This window comes from Galeopterus variegatus, unplaced genomic scaffold, assembly GCF_000696425.1.
Source record: "Galeopterus variegatus unplaced genomic scaffold, G_variegatus-3.0.2 Scaffold1695, whole genome shotgun sequence".
Lineage (NCBI taxonomy): Eukaryota > Metazoa > Chordata > Mammalia > Dermoptera > Cynocephalidae > Galeopterus > Galeopterus variegatus.
In genome coordinates, this window is record NW_007727806.1 from 208,410 (window position 1) to 221,364 (window position 12,955).

Sequence of the window (12,955 nt, forward strand, 5' to 3'; positions counted from 1 at the left end):
CCTGGTCCCAGGTTGGAATGGTGAGGCACCCACTTGTAGGCATAGCCCCACTAAAACCGCAGCCCAATCAGGCCAGAGATAAAGTCCTCTTCCAGACAGTATGAGGCCTTTTCAGAGGCTGGCAGGTTAGAAAACGGCCTCTGCTTACCCACTACACACCATGCTTCCTTCTGCTGCCCAGTTCAAGAAGCAAAGTCCTAGAGTCAGGATGGGCCACCCAAGGTGGACTACAGGGCTTGGTGAGCTTCAGGGTGGTTGCTGAGCAAAGTGAGCCTTATCCTGTGGGTAAGGAATTAGAGCCACAGACTGTGAATATCAAAGAGGACCTCTCGCTCGGGCTCACCCGTTTTATAGTTGAGAGAACCAAGGAACACATTGGGCAGTGTTTACTCTTACACTGAGTATGGCCATTTGAGTTCCCAGTTTTATGTGTATGTGAGTGGGAGCTTTCCATTAGACTCCCCATCTTGAGTGAACCTTGGGATTTATTTGTCCCTTGCCCCTTAGCCACCTAGGGTGTGGCAACCAACACTTGAGCGTGCACCTGGTTAAGCCAATGACCTTTCGGCAAATCTTAGCTTCAGAAGTCCACTTTACCACTTCAGTTTCCTGCTATTTTTAGCTTCCAAGTGTTCTTTTCTTGCCCACAATTTGATTCATTAAAAAAAAATTTTTTTTCAACAGTTTTATCCAGAATTTTTAGTTCTCAGCAGGAGAGTCTGTCAGGGAACTACTTTGCCTATTACCAGAAACAGAAATCTTAGAATTAAGAGTTATTTTTTATTTTTATAATTAAATATTTGATGGGATTATTTTCTTTCAGAGTTGAAAGGATAAAAGAATTTAATAATAAATATTGTTATCTTACTTTTCATGATTGGAGAGGAAGCCTTTAAATTTTGTGATCAGGTATCTCCCAGGGAGTGGAAAAGACTGTGGCAGCCTTTGTTGTTTTCAGTAAATATAAGGAACTTTCCTTTTTTTTTTTTTACAGGATTAATCACTCCAGAAGATCGGAAATATGGAACAACAAATCTTCACTTAGATGTATCTGATGCAGCTAATGTCATGGTCTATGTGGGAATTCCCAAAGGACAGTGTGAGCAAGAAGAAGGTAGGCCGCTAAGCACAGAAGTAGGGCTTACTCTGTGACGTATGGCCTGTGGGCTGATGTTTGCTTTCTCTCTCCCTAGAAGTCCTTAAAACCATCCAAGATGGAGATTCTGATGATCTCACAATAAAGCGATTTATTGAAGGAAAAGAGAAGCCAGGTGCTCTCTGGCACATTTATGCTGCTAAGGACACAGAGAAGATAAGGGAATTCCTTAAAAAGGTGTGCTCCTTAAATTTGTGGCATGTGAGGAGAGACACAGAGAATAGCAGTATTGTAAATTACATGTCATGAACTGACTGGCTTGCTAGGGGAATTGTCACAGCGAGATCTGTACATGTCAGATTGGAGAGACTGACAGTGGTTGCTAAAGAACAAGGATTCTAAATGATTAGGGTCATACTTTTTAAAAGAGGGGGCTTTGTCTTTTACCTTATGTCTGTGTTTTATACTATAAGCACATTTGGAGATTTTTCTTCTCTGCCTTCAAGTTAGTTCATCTGGCCATCTCCTAGTATCTATTTGCTTTTATTGCCTTGAAAATCTGAATGCTTCAAAAGTTCATGTATCGGGCCGGCCTGTGGCTCACTCGGTAGAGTGCGGTGCTGATAACACCAAGGCCACGGGTTCGGATCCCATATAGGGATGGCCGGTTCGCTCACTGGCTGAGCGTGGTGCTGACAACACCAAGTCGAGGGTTAAGATCCCCTTACCGGTCATCTTTAAAAAAAAAAAAAAAGTTCATGTATCGGGCCGGCCTGTGGCTCACTCGGTAGAGTGCGGTGCTGATAACACCAAGGCCACGGGTTCGGATCCCATATAGGGATGGCCGGTTCGCTCACTGGCTGAGCGTGGTGCTGACAACACCAAGTCGAGGGTTAAGATCCCCTTACCGGTCATCTTTAAAAAAAAAAAAAAAAAAAAAGTTCATGTATCAATCCTTGGCCTTGAGTAGCCATGTTCTGAGTGTGTTTCTGAAGTCCCTATTGGTTTTGTCCATCTTCAGTGAGAGGCTCTACTTGTGGTCATTATCAAGGGATGAGTGGAAGATTCTAGGTTTCCACTGTAGTTGGCAGATTGTTCAGCAAGACCTCTGTGTAGAAATTCTAGAGAACTGGAAAGATGGGGTGTATTCAGTTTTAAATTTGTTGGGCACAGAGGCTGCTGGTTGCAATCCAGGTATCTTTGGCTGATATTCTCTGGTCGTTCATGAGGTGTGGATATGAACACTCCTAGCCCTTTGCCTGGCACCAAGTAGGTCCTTAATGAAAGTTATTTGAATCAAAGTGTTTCTGTCTAAGGATCATTTGACTCTTTCTGAAAACCCACTTGTCTGTGCTTTGCCAGATTCTGGACCTAGAATAAACGAGTTTAATCTGTAGCTATCTTTGGGACTGTTTCCTAACTCAGATTGTTAAGTGAATACAGGTTTTTAATAACTGCAGAACAAGTTTATTTCTAAGGAACTTGAGCCTATTTATATTTCAAAGTCTAGACTAAAGTATTGTCCAAATACAGTATTTTCAAAAATAATGCAGACTGCCAGTCATGGTTTGTAGGAAATGACAACAGGGAAGCTGCATTTTCTTTGTCATTCTGTCAGTTCATTCAATTAATGTTTTTGTACTGCTTGTCTTTTTCTGCCAATGGGGACACTTAAGTTGAAGAAGTCCTGGCATTTACCGACTGCCAACATTGTTCAGGGGGAAAAATGCCCTCATTAGGCCTTAGCATGTTGCTCAGTTGCATAATATTTTGAATGTATTCTAGGTATCAGAAGAGCAAGGTCAAGAAAACCCAGCAGACCATGATCCTATTCATGATCAGAGTTGGTATTTAGACCGATCACTAAGAAAGCGTCTTCATCAAGAGTATGGAGTTCAAGGCTGGGCTATTGTACAGTTTCTTGGAGATGTGGTGTTTATCCCAGCAGGTGCTCCACATCAGGCAAGAACCATTGTTATTATTTTTGTTATTATTCCTTTTAAACTATGAACTTTTGAGTTTGTTACTGACGTGGCTTGTTTTTTTCCAGGTTCATAACTTATATAGCTGTATCAAAGTGGCTGAAGATTTTGTTTCTCCAGAGCATGTTAAACACTGCTTCTGGCTTACTCAGGAATTCCGTTATCTGTCACAGACTCATACCAATCACGAAGACAAATTACAGGTAAAAATAGCATTGATTCCTGATATTCTCTGGTTCTGGCTTCATTGCCCATTATTGATCTTGTAAAGAGAGTCAGTGAACGTGGCCACGTCACACTCTGTACAGTGAGTTGATGGCTTTTAATCTAGTTGCACTATCTACTCAAGTGAAGGAGGAACAAACTTAGAGGAAATCTCATCTTTGATACTGTTTAGACTCTGTAAGGGACTGTGCCCAAAGAGAAAGGCTTTAGTACTGAAAACAGATCTGACTTCTGATCCTGGCTCAGCTACCAGTCAAGGGTCTCGACCTTTAGTTCTGTAGTGTTCTCATCAACCTTAGGTACAGCAGAACTGAGTCTCTGGGATCTAGAATCAAAAGGGGTCTGGGGAGGTAGTATTTTGAAAAGGCTTTCCATAGTGAATTATGTAACATGAGAATTAGGGAAATATGTAAACTCTGAAAAATAACAGACGTATACATTGGACCTTGCCTCTCCCTGCACTCACCAGGGGTAGGGCCATGGGGGAACAAAGCCTGTATACAAGGGGAGAAATGAGCTTTTAAGTTCTTCAAAGGAGGCATGGGTTTAAAATGTGTATGAAATACTGGTCTGAAGGAGCCTAGGGGCCTTTCTTTCCAGTATTGGTATTTTATATTGAATATTTAGCTTTAGATTCTGAGAGAAGGTAATAATATTGGTAGAGAGAGAGAGGTATTCTTAGTGAGAGATTTTAGATTTAATCGTAAAATGACCATATTTACTCCCATTCTCTTAGGTGAAGAATGTTATCTACCATGCAGTGAAAGATGCAGTTGCTATGCTGAAAGCCAGTGAATCCAGTTTCGGCAAACCTTAATCCCTGCACATTGGAAGTGAATTACTGGCAGCTGTTCAAACTCTTCAGGCAAGATTCCTGTGGACTTTGAGATTCATGTTACCTCATCCTCTTTTTTAAACTGTACCTGACTTGGAAGCGTACTTTAATGTATATTTCTAGTGTTTACAGACACTAAATGTGTATATGTAGTAACTATTTACAAAACGTGCATCCTTAAACTGTGACTTCTCACCTAGTACAGAACTTTTACCAAACTATAAAAACAAAACCTCTTATCAGCTCTGGAACGATATGTGCAGTTATTCCCTAGCTGTTTGTTTGGACAGCTTAGGCAAAATGGGTTTATAACTATGAGGAATCACTGCACAGTTTATTTGGGTGGTGTTTTGTCTCTGTCTCAGTACTCGCTCCCCCACCCCTTAGGGTCCAGAAGAGCAATGGAGGAAGTGACAGCTGATGATGCAATTCTTACTGTATTGCATAGGACTGGCATTATATAGCAGAAATCAACTACTGTACAATTCTTGGGGTTAACCATCTTTAGTTAAATGGAATTTTAATTTAAATGAAGCTTTGCTAATTTTGAGTGTTAAGCATTTTGCATTAAAATATTCATATAATCATTTGGTCTAGTTTATTGGCATTGTCCTCTGATTGTGGATTCAGCACAGCTTTTATAAAATGCTGGTGTAAGAGATTGCTCCAGGAACTCTTCTTAAAAGCAAATAAATTAGATGCTATAGTGATTTCTTAATGATTATTACAATGTTAACATGGAAATTCTCCCCAGCCAGGTGGAAACCCTGTCACACATTTGCAAAGAAACACCACCTATTTGTTAAGTTTAGACATGGGAATTAACCAAAAAACCAAATAGTGACTAGTTAAATGATTGTTAAAAGGTAAGACATCAAAATTCTTTATCTCCTTTCCGGCCCTTCGTAATATGAGAGTTTACAAAGGAAAATGAAATTATTAGAAGTTTTAGAACAGCAGTAGTACCTAAGGTATTCATGTCTGTGAAAGAAGAAAATTCAAAAAGCAGCTGCCTTTTTATAGCCAACTAATTCTCCTAGGCTGTTAAAGCTGTAATCAAGGAATTCAATTGAAATCAAGTAGTACAGACAAAGGCCTTAGAGCCTGGGTTTTAACATGCGGGCTGAGTAGGAGGTCGAAGATCTCCTTAAAGCCAAAATCTTTAATTGGATGAGTTTTCAAAAACATAACATTTCCTGAAAGGAATAAGTAGAAATGGCTGCCTATCTCAGTGGGAAGTTTTCCCTGTGAATTTTTTAGAAGCAACTTTATTCATGTTTGGGTCTAGAATTTACATTGAAGCCACCTTCAAGCCAGGCTTCAAAAGAGTTCTATAGATCGTTCTAAGGACTGTTATTCATAATCAAATTCATTGTAACAACAAACATAAAAAAAAAGCCACTATAAGCAAAAGTCAGCAAGAATCTTCATATAATTGTCATATTTGACTTGCAAAGTTTGCAGATTCTGGAATGATTCGATACTTATTCTGAAATGTTTAATATGTTTAAAGAAATGAGAGTATAGCAGATATGTCTAAGGGATTGCCAGAAAGGACCAGACAGATTTGGAAAAAAGATAAATAGAACTTATGGAAATGAAACATGGTTAAAATTAGAAATTCAGTATATGAGAAAAACATCAGGAAAAAGTTCTATGAACTGGATGATTAGAAAAAATACATGGAATACAGGATTGAATTATAGGAAACTATAAAGAGATGTTAACCTATGAGGAGGACCCAGAAAAATAAAGGTTTCATCAGTGACTGTAAGAATTTGGGTATGAAGGAGGTTGATACTCAGAGATGACAGAATTTTCCAGTGCTTATGATACTTAATCAGATTGAGGAAGCCCAAACCATGAAGAATAAGTTTTAAAATCCAGAGCTGTGTGGTATGTAGTAATAAGTTTAAAGAATACTAGAAACAGGGCTGGCCGGTGGCTCACTTCGGGGAGCATGGTGCTGCTAACACCTAGGTCAAGCTGCCAAAAAGAATACTAGAAACAAATAGGTTCTCAAAAGCAGCTTGGGGCAGGTGGGAAACCATGATCTTCAAAGAAGTGACAGACAGACTGATAGGTGACCTCCCAACAGCAACAATGGAAATCAAGAAAGTACAGTCAAGGCCGGCCCGTGGCTCACTCGGTAGAGTGCGGTGCTGATAACACCGAGGCCACGGGTTCGGATCCCTATATAGGGATGGCCGGTTAGCTCACTGGCTGAGCGTGGTGCTGACAACACCAAGTCAAGGGTTGAGATCCCCTTACCGGTCATCTTTTAAAAAAAAAAAAAAAAAGAAAGTACAGTCATTCTTAATGTGCTGGACAACATTCCTGAAAACAAAAGTCTAGGCCCAGCAAAATTATTTTTCCTTTTCTTTACATTTTCAGACAGAAACCAGAGTTTATTTTCAAACCCTTGCTGAAGGAACTTCTAAGGACATCCTTAGGAAAGAAAACTCCACATCATGCAAGAAAAAATGGTGATATATAAAATTTAAGCAAACGTGGTATAAAACTAAGTATTTCTAGAAGTTGAGAGAATTTTCCCCAAAAAGTTAAAAATAGAGTTACTATATGTTCAAGCAATTTCAACTCCTAGATGTATGAGGGGACATTAAAACATTTGTGGAAAATAGAATTAAAAGGTAATAAAACTATTTCTCAACATAAGCTCCATCAAGTTTTGTAAGTGATGATACCAGCCATTTAGTCCATCCCTGAGGAACTGAGGGACCTAAGAATTTAACCATGTCAGTACAATCTTTTTTTACATTATTAACTAAAGAAAAATGGGTGCCCTTGAAAGATATTTTATATCAGGAAACAAAAGTCAGAAGGTGCCAAATCAGCATTTAAGGTGGGTACCTAATGGTTTCCAATCAAAGTTCTCACAAAATTTCCCTTGAGTGACGAGAGGAGTGAGCAGGAGCATTGCTGTGGAGGACTCTGGTGAAGCTTTTCTGGGTTTTTCTGCTAAGACTTTGGCTTTCTCTAAACACTCTCATAATTAAAGCAGATGTTACTGTTCTTTGGCCCCCCCAGAAAGTCCACAAACAAAATGCCTTGAGCATGCCAAAAAACTGTTCCTATAACCTTTGCTCTTGATTAGTCCACTTTTGGTTTGACTGGATCACTTCCACCTCTTGGTAGCCATGGATTTGATTGTGTTTTGTCTTCAAAATTGTACTGGTAAAGCCATGTTTCATCTTATGTTACAATTCTTCGAGGAAATGCTTCAGGATCTTGATCCCATTTGTTTAAAGTTTCCATTGAAAGCTCTACTCTTGTCTGCAGCTGATGTGAGCACAACAGTTTTGGCACCCATCCAGCAGTAAGTTTGCTCAACTTTATTTTTTCAGTTAGAATTGTGTAAGCTGAACCATTTGAAAAGTACATGCTGTTGGCTATTGTTTCTGCTAATCATCAGTCCTCTTCAGTTAAAGCATGAACAAGATTAATTTTTTCCTTGCAAATGATCTGCCACTGCAGGCTCTGTCTTCAACATCATCTTGTCCCTTCTTAAAAAGCAAGTTACTCATTTATAAACTACTGATTTATTTGGGGCACGTGTCCATTGACATGAATGTGTGGTATGTACATACAATGGAGTATCATTCACCCTTAAAAAGGAAGGAAATTCTGACACATGCTATAACATAGATGAATCTTGAAAACATACTAAATGAAAGGAGCCAGACATAAAAGAACAAATATCATATTATTCCACTTAGATTCCTAGTCAAATTTATAGAGACAAAAAGTAGAATGATGGTTACCAGGGGCTGGGAGGCAGGAGGACTGGAAAGTTGTTATTTCATGGGTACAGAGTTTCTGTATTGTATGTGAAAAAGTTCTGGAAATGGATAGTCATGATGGTTGCAGAGCATTGTTAATGTACTTAATACCACTAAATTGTACACTGAAAATGGTTTAAATGGTAAATTTTATTTTATGTATATTTTACTACAATAAAAAAATAACTCCCAAGTGGGAAAAGCCTTTGGAGTTGAACGAGGAAATGACATTTTGAAAATAAAGAAGCACAAAGTAGGAACAAAAAACACAGGACTTTTCTAAATACTCCAATTATAAGATACAGATTGTCTGACTGGATTAAATAAAAGACTTGAATAGATGCTGATTACAAGAGATAGTGTGACCATGGGTTAAAAGTAAAAGTGTAGAAAAAGTCATACCATGCAAACTAATACAAAGTTATGGCTATATTAATATGAGACAATTTGCCTTTAAATCATATAGGAAAAAAAGATGAGTTATAAACCAAAAATACAATACTGGCTATTATATTTACCTATGTAATTACCCTTACTGTGTTCTTTATTTTGTATGGCTTTTAAATTACTGCCTTAGTGTCATTTCATTTCAGCCTTTAGGACTCACTTTAGCATTTATTGTAGGGCAGGTTTTCTAGTAATGAACTCCCTTACCTTTGTTTTTCAAGAAATATCTTAATTTCTCCTTTATTCTTGAGGGATGGTTTTGCTGGATATAGAATTCCTCATCAAGTTTTCTTCTTTGAGCACCTTAAATATGTTATCCTATTGCCTTTTGGCCTTGATGGATTCTGATGAAAAGTTGTGTTTTATTAAGAATCACTTGTACATGACAAGCCATGTCTCTTGCTGCTTTAAAGATTATCTTAGTCTTTTTCTTCCAACAGTGGATCCTTTTGAGTTTGTTTGAAATTCAGTGAGCTGCTTGGATGTTGGATTCATGTCTTTCAGATTTAGGAGGTCTTCAGCCATTACTTATTAACATTACTTCTGTCCCTCTTGCTTCTTCTGGGACTGCCATAATAAGCTTGATGGTCTTCCACAAGTCCCTTAGGCTTTGTTGGCTTTTCTTCGTTCTTTTTTCTTTCTTCTCAGACTGGATTTTTCCAATTGTTCTATTTTCAAATTTGCAGATTCTTCTGCCCACTCAAATCTGCTATTGAACCTCTCGTGTATCTTACATTTCAGCTCCAGAATGTTTATGTGGTTACATTTTATAATTTCTGTATCTTTATTAATATTGTCAGTATCAGGTCTATGGCCTAGAACTGCATTTCTGAAATGGTTCGGCGGCTGGGGGATGTTAATTCTGATGTCTTAAAAGAAAACTGTCTTGGTCAATTACATTTGGAAAAAGTATATGAAAGGCTCTGAAAAGTTATAAAGAAACCTGTTTTATGTTTTATTTCAACCAAATATTTCCCAAGTTTATCTACTGTAAGTTGAGCATTTGAAGAGTAACTGTCACTAGGGTAGGACAAGAAAAATGGTCTCATTCTTGAAAACTCTGAAAACTGATTTTTTTACAGTTGTTCCCATAACCACAGTTATAGGGTTGGGGTGAGCCACAGAGCAGGCATGGCTAGTACTATTTAGGAACAAATATGAGTCATAACCCCTTCTTTCCAGGACTTCCAAGACAAGCACCTGGAAATATACAAAACAGGGTGCCTAGGTCATGTGAGCTGAACTAAGTGCTCAGGAAGGTATCTTTGATAGAAGAGACAGGGAGAGTAGGGAGGGACAGGGAGAGTAGGGAGGGGCAGGGAAGGTCAGGTCAGTTTACAGCCTGCCAGAGTGAACTGCTGGGTGACCACCTCAAGCTAGAAAGTGATTTTTAAAGAGTAAAGCTATGTTTAAACAAACAAACAAAAAAACCCCAGGATGGTGGTGTAGAAGGACAGCTTGAGTGCCCTTGGAATGAATGGTTTATTAGTGCACCAAGTAGAACCTGTGTGGGGAGGGGCAGGTAGGAGCTAGTGCTCCCATTGCTGCATCCTAGTTGAGGGACCCAGTGAAGGTGGAAAACTTTTATTGCAGGTCGTACAGCCATTATTTGCCCTCTGTGGACCCTTCCAGGGCTAAGACAGTATCTGACTGACTGTCATCAATGATGCCCAACAGAGCCTATGAGGGAAAAAGGAATTCAGAACATGATAATGAACCAATAATGCTCTTTCCTTAGCCTGAAGACAGGAAAGGAAAAAAAAAATCACCTCTTCAAAAATTAAAACAAACTAACCCTGTTCAGATCATTTTACTTGAATGGCTGGAAGAGAGGTTGTCATTATCTATTCTGGCTATCCAGCCATTGACCTGGATAAAGTCTGATTATCCATTTAAGAACAAAAATGCTCAGGGATTATGAGTATCTTGTAATTCCAATATCATTCTGTGAATAAACTAGCTGGATTGATGTGATCATAAAACAATAGCCTCTCATTATTGTCAGTGTCAAGTCTTTCCAATTTCTATGAATTCAATGCAATCTCAACAAATCAATCACTGGAACAGAAAAGGGAGCCCAGAAATAGATCCACACATATATAGTCAACTCATCTTTGACAAAGGAGCAAATGCAATCCAGTGGAGAAAGGACAGTCTTTTTCAACAGACGGTGCTAGACAACCAAACATCCACATTTAAAAAATCTAGACAGACCTTAACATTCTTCATAAAAATTAACTCAAAATGGACCACAGACCTAAAAGTAAAATGCAAAACTGTAACTCCAGGGATATAATATAGGAGAAAATCTAGATGACCTTTAGGTTGGTAATGCCTTTTAAAAATTGATTTTCAATATAATTGATTCTAAGTTGGATTTTATTAAAAGAAAAACATGCTCTGCAAAAGACGTTGAGAATGAGAAGACAAACCACAGACTGGGGTAAACTATTTATAAAAGACACCTCTAACAAAAGACTGTTATAAAAAATACACAAAGAACACTTAAGATTCAATAATCAGAAACAACCTAATTAAAAAATGGGTGAAAGACCTGAACAGACACCTCACCAAAGAAGGTGTATGAGGACAGACAACAAATAAGCATATGAAAAGATACTCAACATGTCTTTAGGGAGTCGCAGGTTAACACAATAATGAGGTACCACTACATACTTATTAGAATAGCCAAAATTCAGATCACTGACACCACCAAATGCTGGCAAGGATGTGAAGCAACAGAACTCTCATTCATTTGCTGGTGGGAATGTAAAATGGTTCAGCCACTTTGGAAAGACAGTTCTCTTACAAAACCAGACATATACTTACCATATAATCCAGCAATTGAACTCCTTGGTATTTACCCAAATGAATTAAATGCCTACGTCCACATGAAAACCTGCACAAGGATGTTTACAGCAGACTTATTCATAATTGCTGAAACTTGGAAGTAACCAACATGTCTTTCAGTAGGTAAATAAACTACATAGAGGCAATGGAAGATTATTGAACACTGAAAAGAATATCAAGCCGTGAAAAGACATGAAGAAAAATGCATATTGCTAAGTGAAGTCAATCTGAAAAGGCTACATACTGTGTGATTCTAACTATAGAACATTCTAGAAAAGGCAAAACTAGAGAGACAGACCAGTGGTTGCCAGGGGTTAGAGAGAGGAAGGGGTGAATAGGTGGAGCACAGAGGATTTTTAGGGCAGTGAAACTATTCTGTAGGATACTATAATGATGAAAACATATCATTACACATTTGTCCAAACTCAGAATTTATACCACCAAGACTGAACCCTGATGTAAACTATGGACTTGGGGTGACAACGATGTGTTAATGTAGGTTGGTCAGTTGCAACAAATGTCCCACTCTGGTGAGGAACATCGACAGTGGTGGAGGCTGTGCATATGTGGGGAGACAGAGGGTATATGGAAACTCTGTACTTCTGTTTTGCTGTGAACCTAAAACTGCTCTAAAAAACAAGATTATTGGGCTGGCCCGGTGGCGCACTGCTGTAGTGCGCCGCTTGGGAAGCGCGGTGGCGCTCCCACCGAGGGTTCGGATCCCACGTACAGACCGGTTCCCGCTCACTGGCTGAGTGAGGGGCGGGAGCAGCACCGAGGGTTGCGATCCCGTGGCCGGTCCCGGTCCGGTACGGGCGTGACACTGAGGGTTGCGATCCGTTGCCGGTCACGAAAAAAAAATGACAAAAAGGAAAAAAATAAATAAATAAATAAAATAAAATAAAAAACAAGATTATTAAAAAAAAAAACACCCACATCCTAAAGACAAAATCAAGAGTAATAGGAGGGCCCTCTGGATTCAAGATTGCTCTTTTGTATGTTGAGAGTCTTTTTTTTTTTTTTTTTTCCTACCTGGCTAGTTTCATGAACAAAGGACTTGAACCAGAGCAATCTGGGTTTGAACCCCAGCTCTGCCACGTGTCAAGCTGAGCTGTTCTTTATTTGTAAAGACTGAATGAGATCACATGTCAAAGAGCTTTGTAAACTGTTACACACATACAAATATAAAGTACTACTGCTGAATTATTTATAAATGTATCCTAAGAATACCCCAAATGTGTGAGAGTTCGTTATGATGCATGACCACACCTTGCAGATCATCACTGGTCAGCTCCTGGCTTTGAGAAAGCACTGATGCGTAGGCCCATGTCCCATGCACAAGACAACAAGCTCAAAGCAGGTACAGGCAATGAGAAGGAAAAGAGATGTAATCCTAGAGCGATCTGTTCTGAGTACAACTTGCAATGGGAAAGAGGGGACAAAAGCTGCAAACACATCCCTGTACACTCCCCAGGACATAATACAGCTATCCAGCCGACAGGACAAGGAACACAATTCCCAAGCATTGTTTTGGTTAAATAGATGATAAAATGCAGTGAAGGCTATGGAGCAGCATCCTCAGAGCAGAAGCTACTTCTGCTGAGCTTCCAAGTCCCATAAGGGTGGCTGTAGTACCTCTCTCTTTCAAGGTCAACATATGAAACAATCCTGGACTGCAACACCTCAGAAGTTCATTGCACATGACAATCTACAATAGAAC

General features: G+C 39.1%; 1 protein-coding gene across 1 annotated transcript in view; it reads left to right on the forward strand.

The window, feature by feature from the left end:
- KDM3A (lysine (K)-specific demethylase 3A) overlaps positions 1–4,848 on the forward strand; it is a 49,985-nt gene extending 45,137 nt beyond the window's left edge. Inside the window, exons 22-26 of the mRNA XM_008578483.1 lie at positions 995–1,114; positions 1,194–1,333; positions 2,882–3,058; positions 3,147–3,281; positions 4,040–4,848. Of these exons, the coding sequence (XP_008576705.1) occupies positions 995–1,114; positions 1,194–1,333; positions 2,882–3,058; positions 3,147–3,281; positions 4,040–4,120 (653 nt within the window). The 3' untranslated portion in view covers positions 4,121–4,848. The remainder of the gene's footprint in view (positions 1–994; positions 1,115–1,193; positions 1,334–2,881; positions 3,059–3,146; positions 3,282–4,039) is intronic.
- Positions 4,849–12,955: the final 8,107 nt, after the last annotated feature.